Source organism: Hydra viridissima, unplaced genomic scaffold (genome assembly GCF_058129835.1).
Source record: "Hydra viridissima isolate aposymbiotic clone 2 unplaced genomic scaffold, HvirCarnegie_v1 scaffold_14, whole genome shotgun sequence".
Lineage (NCBI taxonomy): Eukaryota > Metazoa > Cnidaria > Hydrozoa > Anthoathecata > Hydridae > Hydra > Hydra viridissima.
In genome coordinates, this window is record NW_028324313.1 from 21479 (window position 1) to 42234 (window position 20756).

At 27.8% G+C, this 20756-nt stretch overlaps 2 protein-coding genes and 1 long non-coding RNA gene across 4 annotated transcripts; 2 read left to right on the top strand and 1 right to left on the bottom strand.

The window, feature by feature from the left end:
* Positions 1 to 322: 322 nt before the first annotated feature.
* On the top strand, positions 323 to 2903 carry LOC149878633 (uncharacterized). 2 transcript variants are annotated; one of them, XM_090071546.1, is made up of 3 exons: positions 323 to 574; positions 1572 to 1626; positions 1934 to 2903. In XM_090071546.1, the coding sequence occupies exons 2-3, from the start codon at positions 1615 to 1617 to the stop codon at positions 2822 to 2824; spliced, it is 903 nt and encodes a 300-aa protein (XP_089927672.1). In that variant the 5' UTR covers positions 323 to 574; positions 1572 to 1614; the 3' UTR covers positions 2825 to 2903. The 2 variants fall into 2 exon arrangements, with proteins under 2 accessions (XP_089927672.1, XP_089927671.1); XM_090071545.1 differs by lacking the exon at positions 323 to 574 and having other exon boundaries at positions 839 to 1626.
* Positions 2904 to 2927: 24 nt separating this feature from the next.
* Positions 2928 to 10734, top strand: LOC149878634 (uncharacterized). Its single transcript, XM_090071544.1, has 17 exons — positions 2928 to 2942; positions 3206 to 3250; positions 3401 to 3454; positions 3736 to 3832; positions 3943 to 4108; positions 4204 to 4396; positions 4510 to 4548; positions 5009 to 5158; positions 5615 to 5677; positions 5836 to 5901; positions 5986 to 6030; positions 6249 to 6320; positions 6504 to 6560; positions 6665 to 7745; positions 9110 to 9652; positions 9796 to 9960; positions 10374 to 10734. The coding sequence occupies exons 1-16, from the start codon at positions 2940 to 2942 to the stop codon at positions 9951 to 9953; spliced, it is 2832 nt and encodes a 943-aa protein (XP_089927670.1). The 5' UTR covers positions 2928 to 2939; the 3' UTR covers positions 9954 to 9960; positions 10374 to 10734.
* A 2431-nt stretch (positions 10735 to 13165) lies between these two features.
* On the bottom strand, positions 13166 to 14342 carry LOC149878635 (uncharacterized). The gene is made up of 3 exons (XR_016446867.1): positions 13951 to 14342; positions 13805 to 13854; positions 13166 to 13602 (listed from the first exon to the last, which is right to left on the bottom strand). It is a non-coding gene; the product is annotated as an uncharacterized LOC149878635 (long non-coding RNA).
* Positions 14343 to 20756: the final 6414 nt, after the last annotated feature.

The window sequence follows — 20756 nt, forward strand, 5'->3', positions numbered from 1 at the left end:
TAAATTGAGATATCGAATGACTTCTCAAAGATACTATTGAAGATTAACAACACTTTTAAAAAAGCTCACAAAGGAATAATATTTGCGATATTAAAAATGAGGCAGTTGTTAGTAACACTTAGTTTCCGAACCAGAAAACTTAAATTTAACTAATGATATTTTGCATAACAGTTTGAGGAAGTGAAATCAGATTTTTAACCTAATTAAGAGTGAAAGTGGAAATTGGATTTAAGAACAATTAAGTAGAAGTAAATAAATTAAGAACGGGTTAACAAAAGAAAAGCAAACAAAGACTCTAATACCTTTCGAGTAACCTTTTACTGTTAAAAAGTTGTTATGAAGTTTAAAAGTCGTTAATTTAATAATTCATCTGCTTAATAAGTCGGTAACCTTAGAAGTTGGTTTCTATCCATCACTGGAATTTGACTTCATTCTTTTCAAAATGTTTCCGATTTACTTTAATTCTCATTTTAAAAACGTGAAATTGACTCCTTGAAAACGTTTAAATAGCCTTTAGGAGATATCAAAAGGCATATGTGACCGAAGAAGAGTGTGAAGAGTAAGAGATAGAAAGGTATTTCTTATTTATAAAAGTTTTGTGTTAGAAAATTCGCGAGGTTATAATAATTTTGCTCTATCTCCATGTTTAAACGTTGGGAGAAAGTTTTTGATTTTTTTTTAAAGTAAAAAATGGTTAAAGTTTTAGCTGTAATTTAAAAAAAAACAACAACAACTTATGCTTTAAATAATTTGTTTAAGCAAATTATTTAGAAAAAAATGTGTAAAATAAAGCGTGTTTTAAAAGTTATTATTGCTAACTAAAATTAACAACTCATTTTCTCCCAACTTTTAAAACGGGAAATGGAACAAAATAATTCTAACCTCGCGAATTGTTTCTTGATTTTTTATAGAGTATTTCAAAATTACTGTAACCTAATATCAAGAATCTTAGAACAGTAATAAAGGTAACCCAAGTTGAGATTACCTGGTTATAAATGAAACCCATTTTTAAGTTATGTTTATTCTATATTTACTATCATCTTTCAAATAATTGGAAATGTTTTCAAAAACAAGTGTTTATAATAAAAAATAGACGTGGATTTCAGTTAAACATTGAAGCTTGAGCGTTAAAAAAAACACTTGTTGAGTTTTTAAAAAATGTTTATGGATCTCATTATAAATTTTGCCTAATTTCTACATTAGCTACTGTAATGTGCAAATTTGGAAACCGAATTTCATGGCATATAATTTGAATTTCTTATAAGTTTCAAACTTTGGAAAATTTTTTAAAGAGATGTAAAATTTTTTATTCACCTGTAATTTAACGTAGTTGACTGGATTACTTACAAAAATAAATAAAACTAACAAAAAATTTTATTTATCATTACTGTCATAAACACGCTCTCTTGGTTTATTAGTACAGTGAACAAAATTAAAATAAAGTATAATAAACAACTAAACATCTGCTTAACATGGTTTTACATTAAGAAGTAGAGAAATTAATGTTTTTTCTACTTTAAAATTATACATGCCACATCAAAAGCAACATTAACTTAAAACTTTATATTTAGAAATATTTTTAACTGTTTTCCGAAGTTCTGAGGACTATTGAAAATGAGTTCTACGGTAAGCAAATTTACTTTTTAATATAGTATTATTATATAGATAAAATTTCTTGGATAATCAGATATTATTAAATTTCATTACTTATCAAATTTTTAACATTACTTAACTGATTAATAATCAACTGAGTAATAATAAATCTGGTAATACCTGACAAGAAAATCTAAGATAATAAAGGTTTTGGATCACTAATATTTTCAAAAATTCAGCGCAGCATTCACTACTATCTCATCATAAGTTGTTACGTCACTAATTTATAAATTTAGCATAATTAAACTTTAAACGTTATTATTACTGATTTATATTACAGCTTGTAAAAGATGTTGCTGAAACGGACTGCATAAAAAACTATGAAGTATTTGATATGCCTATAAACTTGGTTTCCAAAATAGGTGAAGGAACATCAGCTTCAGTCTTCAAGTATAGCTTAGGAAACAAACAAACGGCCGTGAAGTTGATTAAAACCCAATTTTCTCAAAGAAAAACAATGCTAATTGCAACAAAATTAAAAAAACTACAACATAAAAATGTTGTAAACTTTCTAGGTTATTCTGTAAGGCCAACCGCTTTGTTTTTTGAATTATGCGCCACTAATATTGAACAAATGGAAGTCAATAATCTGTCTCAGCTCATTGATCTCCTAAATGAAGAGAAAATTTTTTTATTTCAACAAAGATTAGATTTTCTTTTACAAATGTCAATTGAATGTTTGCACGAACACAATATAGTTCATAGAGATATCAAGCTTTCAAACATTTTAGTGACAGGGCATCAGTACAATGTAACTTTAAAAGTCAGCGACTTTGATGACTTTGTTGATATAAAAGCAACAGTTACATGTAATAAGACGAAGCCCAACAATCAAGGAATGACCCTTGCCTACACAAGTCCTGAACTGTGTAATTGTGAGGTGGAATCTCCAAACAAAAAATCCGATATGTACGCTCTTGCAATAACTGCATTCGAGCTTTTTAGCAGTTTTTCCACAGCATGGCATGGTGTTATACCATTGTTTAAAGATATACTTTTGCTTGATGCAATCAAATCTGGAAAACGACCAAACATAAGCCACATTACCGGTTTATATACGGAAAATACAATTAATGTGGTTATAGTTACTAACCTGATCGAGACTACATGGCAAGACAATCCAACGGCTAGACCAACCATATCTAAGGTAATAAAAAAAGAAAAGCTTTAATTTCACTTTCACTTTGAAATTTAGATATAAAAATATACTAAAGATATATATAACAAGCTCATTAACAACATTTTTTTAGTGGAGAGAAACAGTGGCAAGTATAATAACATCTGTCATGGTAGGTGACCTTTCATGTTTTAGCTACAGCAATAACAAACATTTTTATTGCAAACTTGTAATTTATTTAATTCAAAAGTTGTTTTTTTAATATGCATCCTCACATACCTATTCATTAAAAATTGACTACCACGCCCACCTTTATACTAGGCTAAAAATAAAACTTCTGAAAATTTATTTCATGCAATGTGAGAGTAACAAGAGTAGTACAATATTCCAAATGTTATTTAACACAGTTCATTATAAATACTTATATTAAATTAGGGTGCACCAATTCAAGCATGTGACATAAATACATCAACATTGCAGGTTTGTTTTTTTTTAAATAGAACATGCAAACAAGAAAACTTGCAACTTCTACAGACTTTTAAGTAATTCACTTTTAAAGAAGTAGTTCTGAAAATAACCCTTCAATAGCACACAACTTTCTTCCTAACTATTTCAAAAATACAATTATAGGTATCAAGTAGCATTCAGCCATATCATGAAGAGAAGATAGTAAATAAAAGTCAGGTAACAAACCCATTAGGTTACTAACTCAACAATGATAACAACAAAGAGCATTTATATAACTTAGACTTTAGTAATTATCATTATAATATTTATAATAATTAAAATATATATTATAATAATTATAATAAACTTTATATTAAAATTTACTTTTGCTGCAGAATTTTATTCATATAAATCCAGAGGGAAAAAAAAACAACATTTTGACTGTCCTATGTTTTTATATTGTAAATAGCAAGCCAATTTTTTAGGAGAAACTCAGTGATTAAAAATTATAATTTTAGAGAAAACGTCTTTCTCCAATTAAGGAAGCAAAGCACTACATTTCATTAAAGGAAGATCCAAGTTATTTAAAAAGAGAATTTATTAACCAAACAAAAGGTCAGAAAACTTGTCAGAAAATATATTTCTACAAACTTTCTAATGTAAAAAAAATAATATCAGAATGAAATATTACATAACAGATATCAAATATGGTTTTACTTGTATAGGTTTTGGAGTGTTTGCATGCAAAAGCTTAAAAAAAGGAGAATTCATAGTAGAATATAGGGGGGATTTCGTTGCAAAAAGCACACTGGAAAATAAAGAAAAGTTATACGAAGAAACAAATGCTGGCAGTTATGTTTATGACTTTTTACACAAAAATATTGAATACTGGTACTAAACTAAATTTTATTCTAAAATTCATCTAAATTTTATAATGTTTTCTTTATTTATATTGATATTCTTTTAAAACAAAAATTTTTATTTAGCATTGATGCAACTCCATACAATGAATACTTAGGACGCTATGTTAATGACTCAAAATACTTTGCAAATGCATACATGAAAAAGATTTTGCATTGTGATGTTCCTCATTTATGTTTATTTGCTTTGAAAGACATTTGTGTTGGTGATGAAATTCTCTACTTTTATGGAGTTGATAATCTAAAGTGGCATGCTGAGGTTTTTTTTATTTTCTTCTCAAGTTTTAACTACTTATTTTTATATTTTGCCAATTATTTGCATTCCCTGGTGATTTACTTAAAATGTTACTAAAAAACCTTTTTTTAACTCAGGAATTTCAAATGAAGACAGAGCAAAAAAGAATATCAAAGGTAAAAAAACCTTTTAAAAATTTTATCCACACTTTATAAGATAATAACTGTGTGCACAACTATTTAATAATACCCAAATAAATTGTTTTGTAATAAACAAAGTTTGCTGCACCCTACCTCTAAAATCATTTTCACATTGTTAGAGCCGTTCTGTTTTTAGGGCTATCATAAATTACACTTTTTTTTTTCTTCACAAGGATGAATAATAACTTAAGTGAGAAAGATTTATTTTTGAGAACAATTTACTGATTTTTTTAGTTCTAAAGTTAATTTTTGATTTTGAAGCATTATTTTCTTGTTATCTCAAAGTCAATTTAAAAAAACAAGATATTTTTGAAATTTTTTTATATTCATGTTATATTCACTCTTGTTACTAAAAAAGTATAATCAAAAAGTGTTTATTTTATATGAGAAAATTGATCATTTTTTTTTTATTGAAAAAAAAACAACAAACATTTAGATTGAAAAATTACAAAGACCGAAAAATGGCATAGGACCAGTTGAGAAAAGTGCACAGTTAGATAAAGACAAAGAAGTCAGAAGTGATGTACAGTTTAATAAAGTCACAAAATTGGCAGCTACAGATTGTGATGAAAAAGACAATATTCAAGTAAATATTTCTAAAAAAAGACTAAATGAATATATAACAAACATACATGATATTATTATTTAAAAGCAAACTTTTTTTGGCAAAAAAAAAAAACTTCCTTCACATGTTTTGCAACATACTTATAACAGATTCATTATTTTAATTATATTACTTCTTGTATTTAATCTTAAAGGTTCATCTGATGTACTCTAACCCTAAAAATATTCTTAATAAAGTAAGGATATTTTAAATATAGGGAGTAATATTTTTTTAAAACCTAGTATTTATAAGCCAAATCAAACTCATAATGAAAATTCAAAAGATATTTGATTTCTACTTTGATTATGTTAATTCTATTTCTTTTTCAATTGTTATTATACTTTTTTCATCATTGGTTTTGGCTAGTGACTTTATCAATTATCAAAAAAAAAAAAAGAAAAAGAAAAAAGAAACATCTTTTTATTTTATTTATAATAGATTTTTTCATCAATCACCCAAGAACATCAAAGTGAAAAAGAGTCTTTACCCCAAACTCCACAGGTATACTGCTTTTGTAAACAAATTCATGCTTTTTAATATTTGAAGATTGATTAAAACTAATTGATCATTTGAGAGCAAAAATATTCAGCATTTCAAACTTTAATGGAAATATTTTATGTGCAACAAATGATATAGATTTTTAAAAATTTAATTTAAAGTCCTGTGATGAAGAAAGAATTGATACTCTAGAAAATGAAAGCACATCAAGATCAGATTCCAGTGAGGTATGTGAAGTTTTAACTTTAATTTACTACCACTTCGCATTTATGATATGATTTAATTTAAACAAAATGCTAATGATTTTTTAGGATGACATTGATTTTGAAGCTCTTAACTACAACTTAGTTTTAGAGGTAAATTTATTATTTTATTTGTTAAGCTGAAAACAATTTTAAATACACAAAATGTTTTTTGAAATACACAAAATGTGTTATTTAATTTAATTTTTTAAATGTTATTTGATTATGAATAACTTTTCCATGTTTAAAGTGATCAAAATCAAGTTAAGTTTATTGCTGTTTGATTTATTTTTGATTAATGTAGCAAATATCTTAATCACATTTCTTTGCAGATATCTGATATTAAAAATGCCAAAATAGCTTCAAGCACTTTTATGATAGATGATGTGACAGACAAATCTCAGGTAAAAATTAAGCTGACTTTTTAATAAAAAATATTTTAAATACTTAACATTTTAAAAACTAAGAAAAACACTGATTTTATACTAAACATAATAAATCTTTCTTAGCATTATATGAAATAAAATCAAGAAAAACTATTAAAAAAGAAAACATCTCTTACTTCATACTATTGTTAAATATTCTAGGTAGGTCAAAACAGCCAACCAACATTGCCTGATGAAGAAATGCCTAAAAAAGTTAAGGTACCTTTGAAAAATACATTTTTTTTACACAATTTATAAATCAATCTGAATAAAGTTAAATCCCAAAATTTTCAGAAATTGAAATTTAAAATTCTAAACTTTAGAATGTAAGAAAAAAGAAGCCACATCGATTTTGCATTTTTTGTAAAAAGTTTACATCATATTTAACAAGACACATAAAGCTTATGCACAAAAGTCATCCAGAAGTTGAAGTTGCATCATCAATTAAATCAAAGAAAGAAAGAGATGAAGCTTTTGGAATGTTTAAAAGAAAAGGGATTTTGGAAGTCAATGTAGCTGAAGCTGGAAAAGCGGAACCAAAATATGAAAGAGAACGAGAGGCTCAAAAATATAAAGAAGTTAGTTATTGCAGTCAATGCCTTGTGTTTGTTTCAAAACGATTCTGGCACAATCATGTGAAGTCGTGTCAAAAACACTCATGTCAAAAAGTTCTTCCTGTTCCAGTGGGGCTTCTAAGATTACCTGAAGAAGCAAGATTAAGTGATGAATTTAAAAAAAACATTTTATCACATTTTCGAACAGATAAAATTGGTCAGATTTGCCTAAAAGACATAACAATTCTTAAAATTGGTTCAGTCTTTTATGATAAAGAAAAGAGGAAACTTGATAAAGTTATGGAAGCAAGAAGCTCTGTCAGAAACGCCATGAGACAATTGGCACATCTTTACAACCTATTTTTACACTTCAAAAACTTACCAACACAAAGTAAAGATTCTAGTAGTATGTTTTTGCGCTCTAACTTCTTTGCCTTAAGAGAAGCAATAGATATTTTTACAAAAAAGGCAGATTCAGGCATCAAAGCTGGTTTAAAACAAAATTTATTTTATTTAATAAAACGTGCTGCAAAAGTTCTTAAAGCATTATATTTATCAGAAGCAAATGACAATGATGCTAGTGAAACTGACAAGTTTGTTAGTGTTTTAGAAATGTGGGAGGACTTTATCTTTGGAGATGCCACTTACCAACTAAATAAAAACAAAAACGTAAAATCCCGTAAACCATCTGAACTTCCAGTTGAAGAAGATGTGATTGCTTTTTGCAATTTTGTAATTACAAAAATGGCAGATTTAGCAAAAGATTCCTACCAATGGTTTGACTCTGAATGTTTTGTTGAGCTTCGGGATTGCGCATGTGCAAGACTTACATTGCTAAATGCTAGAAGAGGTATGGAATTACAACTATTGTTTTTTATACTATTTAACAAATTCTAAAATAATATCAGCTATTAACATCATATCATTTCAGGATGAACTACTTCCATATAACTTGCATAATCTTAGTTTTTTATAATTACAAATACAATTTTATCTAAGCTTAAGAAAAAAAAAATTAGAGCTTGTAACTGATGTTAATGTAATTTTAAATAGTGTTAATTTAGCAAGATAACCTTGTGGTTTATTACTATAAAAGATATTTTGTAAAACATAAAGGTTTTCAACTAATATTTATGAGATTGACATAAAAGCTTGTTGTTCTCACAAACTTTGTGGCTTTAAAGTCTGTTTACTTCATTTTTTATGTTAATTGTATACAAGATCTTTTTTTAAAATCTATGCCTACTTTTTAAGTGATATAACAAGGTCAAGAATTATAACACATGATTAATAAATCAATAGTTTCTGCTAAAAAAATAAAAAATAAAAAAAAAATAAAACAAGAATCCTCATAAAACAGTATTTGAGATTTTTCTTTGATTAAAGTAAAATTGTTCTTCGTATAGAATATTAACAGATTTAAATAATACAAATAATTAATTATATTGGTAAACTAAACAAACCTAGTAGAATAAACATATGAAATGGTAGATCATTATTATAAATATATGGTAAAAATATAAAGGCTAAGTGTCAATAAATATCTTCTTTTTTTTTTTTCTTTTATAATAATAATAACAGTAATAGTAATAATAATAATTATTATTATTATTTATCTTTTAATTTATTTTATTCAATAATATCATTATAACTTTATATATTTTATTTAATAATATTATTTTTAATATTACTATTTATTATTACTACTATTATTATTATCTTTATTATTACTATTATTACTATTATTATTATTATTATCATTATCATTATTATTATTATTATTATTATTATTATTATTATTATTATTATTATTATTATTATTATTATTATTATTATTATTATTATTATTATTATTATTATTATTATTATTATTAGTATTACTATTATTATTATTTTTGTTATTATTATTATTATTATTATTATCATTATTATTATTATTATTACTACTATTATTTTTATTATTATTATTATTATTATTATCATTACTATTATTATTATCATCATTATTACTTCTATTATTATCATTATTGTCCTTATTCAAATGTCTTAATATTATATTTAGTGTTTATATATACAAAATGTGATATATATTAGAAAAACAAATAAAAGGATAATCCAAGTAGAAAAAATTAAAATTTTTTTTTTTTTTTTTTTTTTATAAAAGTAGTTATATAAAACAAACTTTAAATTTTATATTTGCATTTTACATATAAGGTGGTGAACCAGCCAGGCTTCATCTTGATGAATACCAACAAGCTATTGAAAACACATGGATAGACAAACAACGCTTGCTTGATCTAGATGAGATTGATCAAAAGCTAGTTGAAACTTTAAAAATAACTTTTATGTCTGGAAAAGGAAACAATCATCTAGTTCCTGTTCTTATTCCTCCAGATACCCTTCCAGCATTAAAAATTATAGCTAATAGCGATATAAGAAGAGAGGTAAATATACCAGAAGGAAATAAGTTTTTATTTGCATGTACAAGAAATTCTGAAGGACATACATCTGGTTGGAATGCTGTTCATAGTGTCATTCAAAAATTAAATCTAAAAAAACCAGAAAACTTGAAAGCCACTACAAATCGACATAGAGTGAGTACATTATTTTCTGCCCTTGATTTACCTGAAAAGGATAGAGCAGTATTTTTTAAGCATATGGGCCATTCAAAAGAAATAAATGAAAACACCTACCAAGTACCACTTGCCTTGATGGAGATAACTAAAGTTGGAAGACATCTTCTTAATTTTGACTCAAGTAGGTTTAACTTTTTATTATAATTTGAGAATTTATCAGATGTTTCATGTAGGAAAAAGAGCACTTAAGCTCAGCTCTTAGAAAAAACTAGAAAAAAAAAAAATTTTTAACTTATATCTTTTTGATTTTATTTTCTTAAAAAGATGGAAGTTGTTCCAAGACACTTAATGAGAGCTCAAGTTTCCCTCAAACTATTAATCTTGTATCTAACAAAACTGATGTTGAACCTAAAAATGACATAGATAAAGCTTATGCAGATTCATCAGCTGAAAGTCAAAAAGGAAGTTACAGTTTTTGTTAAATTTGTGGTAAAGTATTTTATGTTTTCCTAATAATATAAGAAAAAGTCTTTTTGCATAAATTTGCACAAAAAGTCCAAACTTATGCAGAAATTTAAACATTTAAGAGCTGTTCTAATGTTTCTAAATTTACTGTTTTTACTTTAGTTTCCATAATATCCCATAAATTTTATCTTATATTTTGGCTAAAACTTTTTCATTTAATTCAGCATTTAATAAATAAAAGTACTTTGTTTCAAAAGTTTCGCATTCTTATTTAAATTTTAGCTACCTTTTGAAATCATGTAAAAGGTCAAAAATAACTTCAGTGTAACTGAATGATCTACATTCAAAATTTTAAACACTGTTCTTAATTTGACTGTCAGATTTTAGTATTGTTGAAAAGTATGGTTTTTTGTAACTTGTATCATTTGTTCTCTTAGAAATTGTGAAAAGAAACAAAAAGAGACAAAAAGTGGAAGAACCACAAAAAGATTTGGCAGGTATCTAATTATTTAGTAACAAATATAATTTTTAATTAGTTTTTTTGAAATGGTTAACTGTTTCAATGTTTCTGAGATATAAATAAAATTATCTGTAAACTAGAGAATCATATTTATAATAAATAATGTTTCCATAAAATTTGGCAGCCAACAATTATTGGCTTAGAAAAAAAACAAATATTTTAAAGCTTTTTAAAGATTAAACAAACAAAACAAAACAAAAAAACAAATGACTGAAATAAAAGAGAAATACCTCAAGACACATGGCGCTCCAGTGTTATTCATCACATTTTTATTTGCTAAAATAAAAAAAACAAAATTAAAACATACAGAATAAATGAAAAAATTAAAATATATTAAACATTTTAAAAAAGTCATAACAAATAAACCAGATTTAACATGACTAAACTTCTCCTAATAGTTATATATATACTCTACACAAGTATTATGTAAACATGATAGTGGTGTAGAGTATAAATACATATATATATGTGTGTGTATCTTTTTTTTGAAAAATATTTCTTTTTTATTTTGCACAAATATGCTCTAATTATTATTATCATTTTTTTCATTTTATTTTTTAGAAAGAGAGTTCATGTTTGGGTGCAAAGAGATGAAAAAATACTGCTGGACAAATTTCAAAGTTGCATTGATGACAACAAAATGCCAAGTAATCTCCATTTTTAAAAAATATGAAATCTTTTACGCTAAGAACTATGCTTTTGATTATGTTTTACAATCTGAAACATAATCATGAGCATAAAAAATAACAAATAAATATTTTAAAACCATAGTTCTATATAAATTATAGATATACATTTATAAATAATTATTGATAATCTTAATTTCTGCTTAACTAATAAAAAATATAAAACAAACAAATAAGAGATATAAAAAGGCAATATTTCAAACTACATCATGAAAAAAAAAAGATTTAGAACACTAACTGTTTTTTCATTTGGATGTGCTAGCAAAGAAGATCTCTAACTTATTTTTTTTTTTTAGGTAAACAAGAGTTGCTTGAGTTTTTGGAAGAGTTTTTGAAGGAAATTCCATATAAAACAGCTCGAACCAAACTTACAAATGAACGAATGAAAAGTTTAAATAAAAAGAAAGAACGTTTAAAAGATATTAACATTTTATAATCATAGTTATTTTTTCTTTCTTGCGATTTTTGATTCTATTAGGGATCCTAAAAATGAATTACTTGCTTGTATTTGAGTTTAGTCACCTAGATTTGCTTTAACACTTTGCCTTTGTCTAACAGATGCTTTAATTAATGCTACAGCAGCAAATAATCAGAATTGGAAAATATGTGTATTAACTTGAACTGCTAACAAACAAAAGCGCGTCAAAGATTATCGCATCGTGCTAATTTCTTTCCTTGTAATGCTGTTGAATTTATTATAAAAGTTCTCAAAGTACTTTGTTTTTTATTTCACGGCAACCGAAATTTTTTAAATATTTGAACGGAGAGGTCGTTTTCTTGTAATAGGGAAAGATGTTTTTGAAGCATAAAAGTTGTTACAAAAAGCCTACAAATCTGGTGGCGGATTTTAAAATTCGTTAGATATTAAAAGTCGGGCTCATAAAAAACTTAATTTTCATATTCAAGTTTTTTTTTTCGTGCCACGTACCTTTTTCCTCAAATAAAAACTTGTTCTTCTAATTTTTAATTTCTAAGTCAAACGATTTCAAATTTATGTAGGCTTATACAAACAAAGTGTTTTGCAAATTGGCTTAAATTTTTTTCAAAATGACAAAATAAAAATTTTTGATCAAGATTCAAAAAAGAAAGCTGACATGCTATTGTTTTTTTACATGGTCGCTTTAAACTTTTTCTATTAATCTTTTGATAGTGGCTCCTTTTTTCATTACTTGGTAATCTTTCATGACTTGTGACACAAAGTAAAATTCAAATGTAATATCATAATAATTCATTAATTGACCTAAGTTATAAAACTTAGTGCAACTTTTTTAACTTTACACATCTATCCGTAAAATAATTTTCTAATTAGGAAATCGTGCTTTGAGTGAAAATATTTCTTTATTAAATTTAAATTTAAGATTAGAAGCGAACTTTATCTATTTAAAAGTAAAATTTTGCATGTTGGTGATAATTTTTACATTTTTTCAAACATGCCAGAATTTAAACAACATTTAAAAGAAAACTAAAACTGACTGCAACATAAGCTATTTGCTCATTTTTAAAAACATCCCAAATTGTGTTTAAACATTTTTTAATTATTGCAGTAAACTGTTTTCTTTCTCTTTTACCTCTTATCGTCATTATCCTATGATTTTCTTAAACATCATTTCATAATATCAGAAATTCTATTTCCTTTGTATTTGCATATACTAGTTGAGACTGAGGAGTAGCTGCCTCTCGGAAGAAATAAAATAAGTTTTAAGATTAGAAATAGTAAAAATGTTTTTGGGGAGATGTCTAGACTCACGGAGATAAATAAGTTTAATTGCTATGCATAGTTGACAAACATACACAACAAAACACCGGATTGTTTTATATATGCTTGTCTTTTTACAATGTTAACACGTACTAAAGTTTGATGAGCGCGGTTAAAAGAATTTAAAATTTAAATAACCCTAAAGAAACATTTTTGTATAACGCAGGTTTACAAAATGGCTTCTATGGTTCTAATACTGATCAAACCGCGTTTAAGATTTAATTCGAACCTTAAACGCGGTTTGATCAGTATTAGAACCATCCACTATGCCACGCGAACTTCAGGATAAGTTGTTGTTATTTTAAATATATACGCATTTTCCAAACAAAAACTTCCTTCACTGTATTACTGCTAACAAAGAAGACTAGACAACACTTACGAAATAATATACACAAAAATTTTTTTTTACACTAAATTTTATGCTAATAATAAATTGTAGGGGATGAGATGGGGAAAAAGAAAAACATCTGTGCTTTGTAATAAATATATGTCCTCAGGCCCATAATTGTGTCACAGTGGGGTTTCGAAGAGACTACAGCACTAACAGCCATAATCTACACCACCGTTTAATTCCACAACTAGGGTAAAGTGAGCACGTATTCAAATTTTGAAAGCTATTAACTATTTATTGTTTTAATTTTTTTCTTTCTCTTCTTCTTTTCATCATCATTTATTTCAATGATCATCTTAAATGCTATCCTTTCCTAACATCAAAAATTTTTTTTTTACTTTTTACTTTTTACATGTTGCCTAAATAAATAAATAAATAAATAAAGCTGATTAAGATATTATAAAGATATTCAATTTTAATCGAGTAAAGATATAACTTTCAGAAATACTTTCGAGACAATTTTTTTCTCGTATGATGAACATTCAAGCAATTTAAGAAAAAAATAAGCTACTTACGGCTTCGTGTTTATTGACGTCCATTTACTGTTTGCAGAACTGTTTTCAAACTTTAAAAAAAAAATTAATTTATTCCAAACAGTATAAACAAAGTGTATAAAAGTTATAAAGGTTTATAAATAATGAGTCGTATAACATTTTTTTACTTTTTTTTTTTTTGCAAAAAATATCGACCAAGAGACAACATGAACATAATCAGACAATTCCGTGTATTTATTTATCTATTTTTTTTTTATTTAGTAATTCTTTTGATAACCAAACAAACAAACAAACAAAATCAAAAAAATGCGGTTTCATTAATTCTTATTAATTAATTTTATAAAGGAAGTTGTTTTGCAGTCGGAAACATGGGACGCATTAAAATGAACTTTTATATACGTGTAGTCCTAGTATAGCTTTTAAAGATATTTTTTATTAAGGTCTACATAAAAAAATCAGAAAAATTAAGGGCTACACGAAGTTTTTAGAAAATATTATTAAAACTTTTTTTTTATATCAAGTTTACATAAAAGCTATAATCAAAGACGTAAATAGGCCAAAATTAAAATTTAATGAATATTTTAGCTAAAACACAGTGTCGCCCTTAACGCGGTTTTTTTACCATGTAGACCTAATAGCGCTCTTAGAAGTATATATATATATATATATATATATATATATATATATGTTAGGGCGGTCCAATTTGTATGGAGCCGAAAAATTCGATTTAAGCCGCCCCCTAGGATGATTCTATGGACAATTTTAAGCAACTTTGGTGAAGGAACCATAGGTCTATTTCGATTTTCGAGTCTCCCATTTTTCAAAAAATGATTTTTTCCCATAACATCACTTTGATTCAAAATTCGATTATTTATTTATCTTTATATTATCTTTTTTATGCGTATATGGGGGTTTTCAGGGTCGAGAAATTCATTTCTGATCTTGATTTTTACCTATGACCACCGCCAGAGGGCGTTTCATGCATATTTTAACTTTTTTTTGTCTATTTTCCGAGAAAAATTACAAGTTTTTTGGTAAAATTGATCTTTTTTTATTTTTTTCAACGGAGATTCAACCTAAAAAATAAGAACATGTGTAAAAAATTAAAAAAAAAAGAATTTTGTGAGAAAAAAAAAGCGACAAAGTGTTGTTGCTTTCAAGTCAGTTACGTATTTATTTTAAAAAAAACATTGGTAAAACATCATTACCGACATATTTGGCCAAAAACCAAACTAGTCCTTAGGGGCGAAATGTCGTTTGACATTTCGCCATCAACTACATACTGTTTTCGTTGCTCATTCATTCTAAAAAAATCTGCGAATGTTAACACATAAATTTTCAGTTTTGGAAAAGAGAATAAAATTAATCTTAAAAAATAATAATCATTATGCGTATTTACTATTACATTTTATATGAGAGTATTTTATTGTTTATGTTTTGTAAACAAAGCGTCTTCGAGTCATTTATTTAGCCTTCGTTTTTCGTTTCAAATCAAAATATGATATTTAAATATAAATAAAACTGTCAGCATTTTTACCACTGTGTGTTTACCAATTTGTAGGTGGAAAAAATATGTTCGAACCAAATGTTTTAAAATATACTAATTTCAGTTACTTTTGAATTCTTTTAGTAAAAGTATACAATGGATCCAAATGAATTGCTGTCTACATCGCAAACCGCACCAACATCAACGAGGACCGAAAGTCATTTGAAGCATTTGCCTTCGCACGATGTTGCTGTTTTTGGTGCATCTTGTGATTTGAGTCGACTAAATCTGCCAACGAATTAGGATATTTTAAGATGTTTTTTTTCTTGACCGAATGTGCTAAACCGCAAAACAAAATGTTTTCGTATAAAACATTCGTACCGCACGTAGCAGACAAATGGATTAAAATTTGGAGTCAACTTAATGTTGAAATTCTAACAAAAAAAAAGGTGTTGTTAGAAAATTGGGTACATTGATTGAGAAGTATCAAATCGAAACTAAACATCCAAAAATCGCCACATTTAGAATGTTCGTGCAATCTACAAAAGAATTATTTTACATCGGTAAATATCAATGTGACTTGAAGGCAGCATTATGCTCATGTAGATTGATTCCAAATCATTTGAAAGATTTCATGCGAGATCAGTCAGATGTCAGAAATTGACGATACCGGAATTCGAAGAGCCAGCACCAACGTCAACAATAATATCAACAAGTGTTGAAGAGAGCCATTTAGCATATGAACCAAGTACTGATACAGATGAGCCAAGTTCAAATCCACAAGATGTTTCGCCAGTAATACGAGGACCGTATACTCCCAGATGCGATGCTTTGAACTTCGCTGCGATGTGTGATCGATTTGGTGTGTCTGATAGAATAGCAGCAGCACTCACAACATCTCTTATGCAAAACATTTACGTAAAAGATGAACATGGCAATCCTATCATCATGGATAAAAATAAAGTGCGTCGAGAAAAAGCCAAATGCAAAAAAGAATTGCTTCTTAAGCAGTATGATGCATCCAATTTTATAGCATTTTCAATCGACGGCCGAAAAAATGATGCTTTTTCAATGGAAAAAATCGATGAGAAGTTCCATGCTAGGATCGTGAAAGAACTACATCTAGTTGTTTTGAAAGAACGAAATTCTCAATTGATAGGCAACACCAAAGTCGAAAATGAAGATGCTGAACACAAATTGATGACATTGAATGCATTCTTCGTCGAAAAAGAAATTGCTCTCGATGTATTAATCGAGGTATGCTGTGATGGTGAGCCAAAAAATACTGGCGTAAAAAATGGGATTTTGCGTCGATTTGAATTGCATTTGAATAGACCGCTGCATTGGTTTGTGTGTCTTCTGCACTTCAACGAGCTGCCATTTCGTCATTTATTTGACACTTTGGAAAGATCATCGACCACTGGACCACGAACAACAACCAGAACGTTGGGCAAGCAAATTGAAACGCGTAAAAATCTTCCTGTATGTATCATTTGTCATTTTTCTCATCGATTTTTTCCATTATTAAATGGTAAAATTACATTTAATTCATCTAATTTCTTTTATTTCAGTTTCTACATAAATTCGAGATAATCGTGCAAGAGAACATGCCACCTGATTTAGATCCATTTGAACTATCCACCGATTCAAAGTACTTATACAAAATGACCAATGTAATTTCAAATGGTGTTGTTCCTACGGATTCGTCTCACATTAAACCAGGACCAATAGCACATTCACGTTGGCTCACCAAGGCGAGTAGATTCTTGCGGTTGTATGTGTCAACTGAAAATCCATCAAGGAATTTGAAAATTCTGGAAACATACATATAGAAAGTGTATGTGCCGATACACTTCAACAACAAGTACTATAATTCGGTGGTCTTCTGTAGTCTATTATTTTACAAATTCATTCGTTGGACACAATATTTGGATACAAATCTACGCGGAGTTGTGAATAAAATTATTAAAGACAATTCATATTACGCACATTCCAAAAATATTTTGTTAGCGATGTTATTTAATGATAAAAATCAAGAAAATTTTAAAATACCGAAGAAATCTGTACGACCCGGCACATCTTAGAGTTTATCAAAAACCTTCGATAAATTTCGATTGTATAGATTATACGAATATGATTGATTTAAATAAAGATGATGTCTTATTCGAACCATCGTTTACGCATAGCATGACGTATGATCATTTGGAACAATATTTAGAATACGATCATCTGCCATTGCCTGATCCAAAAATTCCGGTACACATAGAGGCAACGGAAAGACATGTCCAATTGCTGGCTAGTGTTTCTAAACGTGTGTTAGAAAAAATTCGACACAGTGTTACGACAGTTACATCGGAAAGCCGTGCAAAATACCCCAGACTTGAAAGCAAGAAAGACATTCAAAAATAACTTATTTCGCTTTTCCTCCACTAAATTCTTTTTTTTTTTTTATTTTTTACACATGTTCTTATTTTTTAGGTTGAATCTCTGTTGAAAAAAATAAAATAGAGATCAATTTTACCGAAACACTAATAATTTTTTTCGGAAAATAAGCAAAAAATAGTTGAAATATGCATGAAACGCCCTCTGGCGGTGGTCATAGGTAAAAATCAAGATCAGAAATGAATTTCCGACCCCAAAAACCCCCCATATACACATAAAAAAGATAATATAACAATGAATAAAAAATCGAATTTTGAATCAAAATGATTGGAAAAATCATTTTTTGAAAAGTGGGAGACTCGAAAATTGAGATACACCTATGGTTCCTTAACCAAAGTTGCTTAGAATTGTCCATAGAATCATCCTAAGAGGCGGCTCTAGTCGATTTTTTCGGCTCCATACAAATTGGCCCGCCCTAATATATATATATATATATATATATATATATATATATATATATATATATATATATATATATATATATATATGTATATATATCTGTTATTTAAAAATACAAAACGCAAGCGAAACATTATATGGTTTAACCCTCCATTCAGTCAAAACGTGGAAACAAAAATAGGAAACCGTTTACTTGCATTGCTTGACCTTCACTTCCCGGTAAAGCATAGATTGCACAAAATTTTCAATAGAAATTCGATCAAGGTAAGTTATAGCTGTATGCGAAACGTAAAATCCATCATTAATTCGCATAATCACAAAATTTTACAAGACCAAAGAAGCATACCAAAAAACACCTGCAACTGTACCAACAAAACTGCGTGTCCTTTAAACAATCAATGTTTATTAAGCAATATCGTTTATAAAGCTATCGTGAGTTCCGAAAATCTTGAACTCAAAGAAAAAGTTTATTTTGGCATTAGCGAGACACCGTTTAAGCTAAGATATGCTAACCATGTAAAATCTTTTAATACGGTCAGGTATGAGAATGATACCGAACTTTCAAAGGAAATTTGGAAATTCAAAGAAAAAGCTATCACACCTATAATAAAGTGGAGAATTGTAAAGCGATGCAAACCTTCCAACCCTGAAACCAAGACCTGTAACCTTTGCCTTCACGAGAAGTTTGAAATTTTATCGTATAAAGAAAACAACCTTCTCAACAAAAGAAGCGAAATATTATCCAAATGTCGACATGCTAACAGGTTCCTTCTATCCTCTTTTGATACTGAAGACTAAATGATTGCGTCTTTTCACTTATTACGCCAGAATTCGTTCTACCGTATATTTGATTCGTTTTTAAACGGTTTTTTACGTTTTTAATTTGTAATTAATAGCTGACGATTGCCGTAAGGCACGAATCTTTAAGTACTATTAAAATGTTGTTTTTCTCCATTTAAATAACAGATATATATATATATTGCTCTATTATTATAATATTGAGCACTCTTTTACGCACAAGAGCTTTGTATTATTTTGATATAATACATAACCAATCAATATAAATATATATATATATATATATTTGTACGGATGTATTCATCCGTCGTTTCTCATCCCATTTTAAAAAACCTTTTCAATTACAAATTCAAATTTAAAAACTTCTTTGTTTCCATAAAAAGATTGTCGCTGTTTTAAGCAATAAACGTTTTTCCGTAAGGTAATCAACTTTACATCAAACTATAACCATACTATAAACTACAAAAATGGATTATTCAGCAGTATTTCCGAGTCAGTCAACAACCGTAATTCTTTATCACTAATTAAGATAAAAAATGACAAAGCATTGACAGGCTATTAATATCTATTTAGCTTATTAACCACTCTCGAAAAAAGATATTTTGAGAAATAAATATAGCAGAGTGTGTTGCCTTAAACTGAGGTAAAAAGCAACTTACTATGAACAATATACTATTTTATACTTTCTACATGTCATAATTTATTTAAATATGCTAATTTATCGCTCGAACTTGAAAAAAATTAAAAGTAGCGAATTCCAAAAAATAAAGCGCATTACAAAAAATATTCGCACGAATCAAAAAGTCTATATAATCAGATTGTCTATATAATACAATCAGATGGTTTGCCATGCGACATAAACCAGGACAATTTACTTATTTCTATTTTTCCTGCGGCTACTCCAGTTGCTCTAAAAATCGCATCATCGTCGCTCTTTCTAACAAGAGTTAGTCTGGGTTTAAATCCGTAAACCGCTTTATCTTAATCATCGCAGAATCCAAAAATGTGTTTTAACGGAATGCAGAATGAAAATGTCCCTTTTGTATCAGGCTGCTTAATGATGTATTTATGTCTTGTTTGATATCCAGTGTTATAAGCAATATCTGCTTCAGCGGTTGTGTCTCTTTGCCACAATTGATTCATGCCTTTAGACAGTTGAAACTTAACAGGGTTTTTGAGAATTATCATCATCCCCTTTCCCATTTTTACAAGGTCTTGTATTCTAATGGAATTTCCCATTTTTACAAGGTCTTGTATTCTAATGGCATTTCCCATTTTTACAAGGTCTTGTATTCTAATAGAAATTTCATTTGAGAACTTTTTCGACTTCTTTATCAACGATCCTCCAAACATTGAATTGTATACTTCATCTGCTGTATTGCTATAGACTCTGGATGCTCCACTGTTAACCATTCCTAAAAGTATGTCTTGGCTTTTTTTAGTTAAATTTATGCTTTCCGGTTTATTTGGTTCAATCGGCTTCGCTGTTCCAGTCATCGAATACACTTTCTCAATTGCTCTCTTCCCTTTATCGATAGCGACGTCTTTAGCAGTGGATATAGCAGAAGAAGCCAGCTCTTTTCGTGCTGAATTTTCAGCAGTTATAGCTTCTCTACCCATCTCAGTAGCAGCTACTTTATTGAGTAAAGCTAATGATGATTTAGACACCCTTGTTGCTGCTGCTTTTCTTAAGAAAATTTTAATCGTATCGATTATACCACTTCCACCAATGACCTGTTTTTTTACATACTTCTTGTTGTTATAAATGATCATTTTTTATAAAGAATATAATTTTTATCAACACCCACAAAATCAGCTCAAAATATATTGTATTTTTTTACATTCCTC

Excerpts from the sequence above, each read along its gene's own strand:
- LOC149878634 (XM_090071544.1), top strand. Across the intron at positions 3,251-3,400 it reads TAAATACATCAACATTGCAG|GTATCAAGTAGCATTCAGCC; the intron begins GTTTGTTTTTTT and ends ATACAATTATAG. Across the intron at positions 6,561-6,664 it reads AAATGCCTAAAAAAGTTAAG|AATGTAAGAAAAAAGAAGCC; the intron begins GTACCTTTGAAA and ends TCTAAACTTTAG.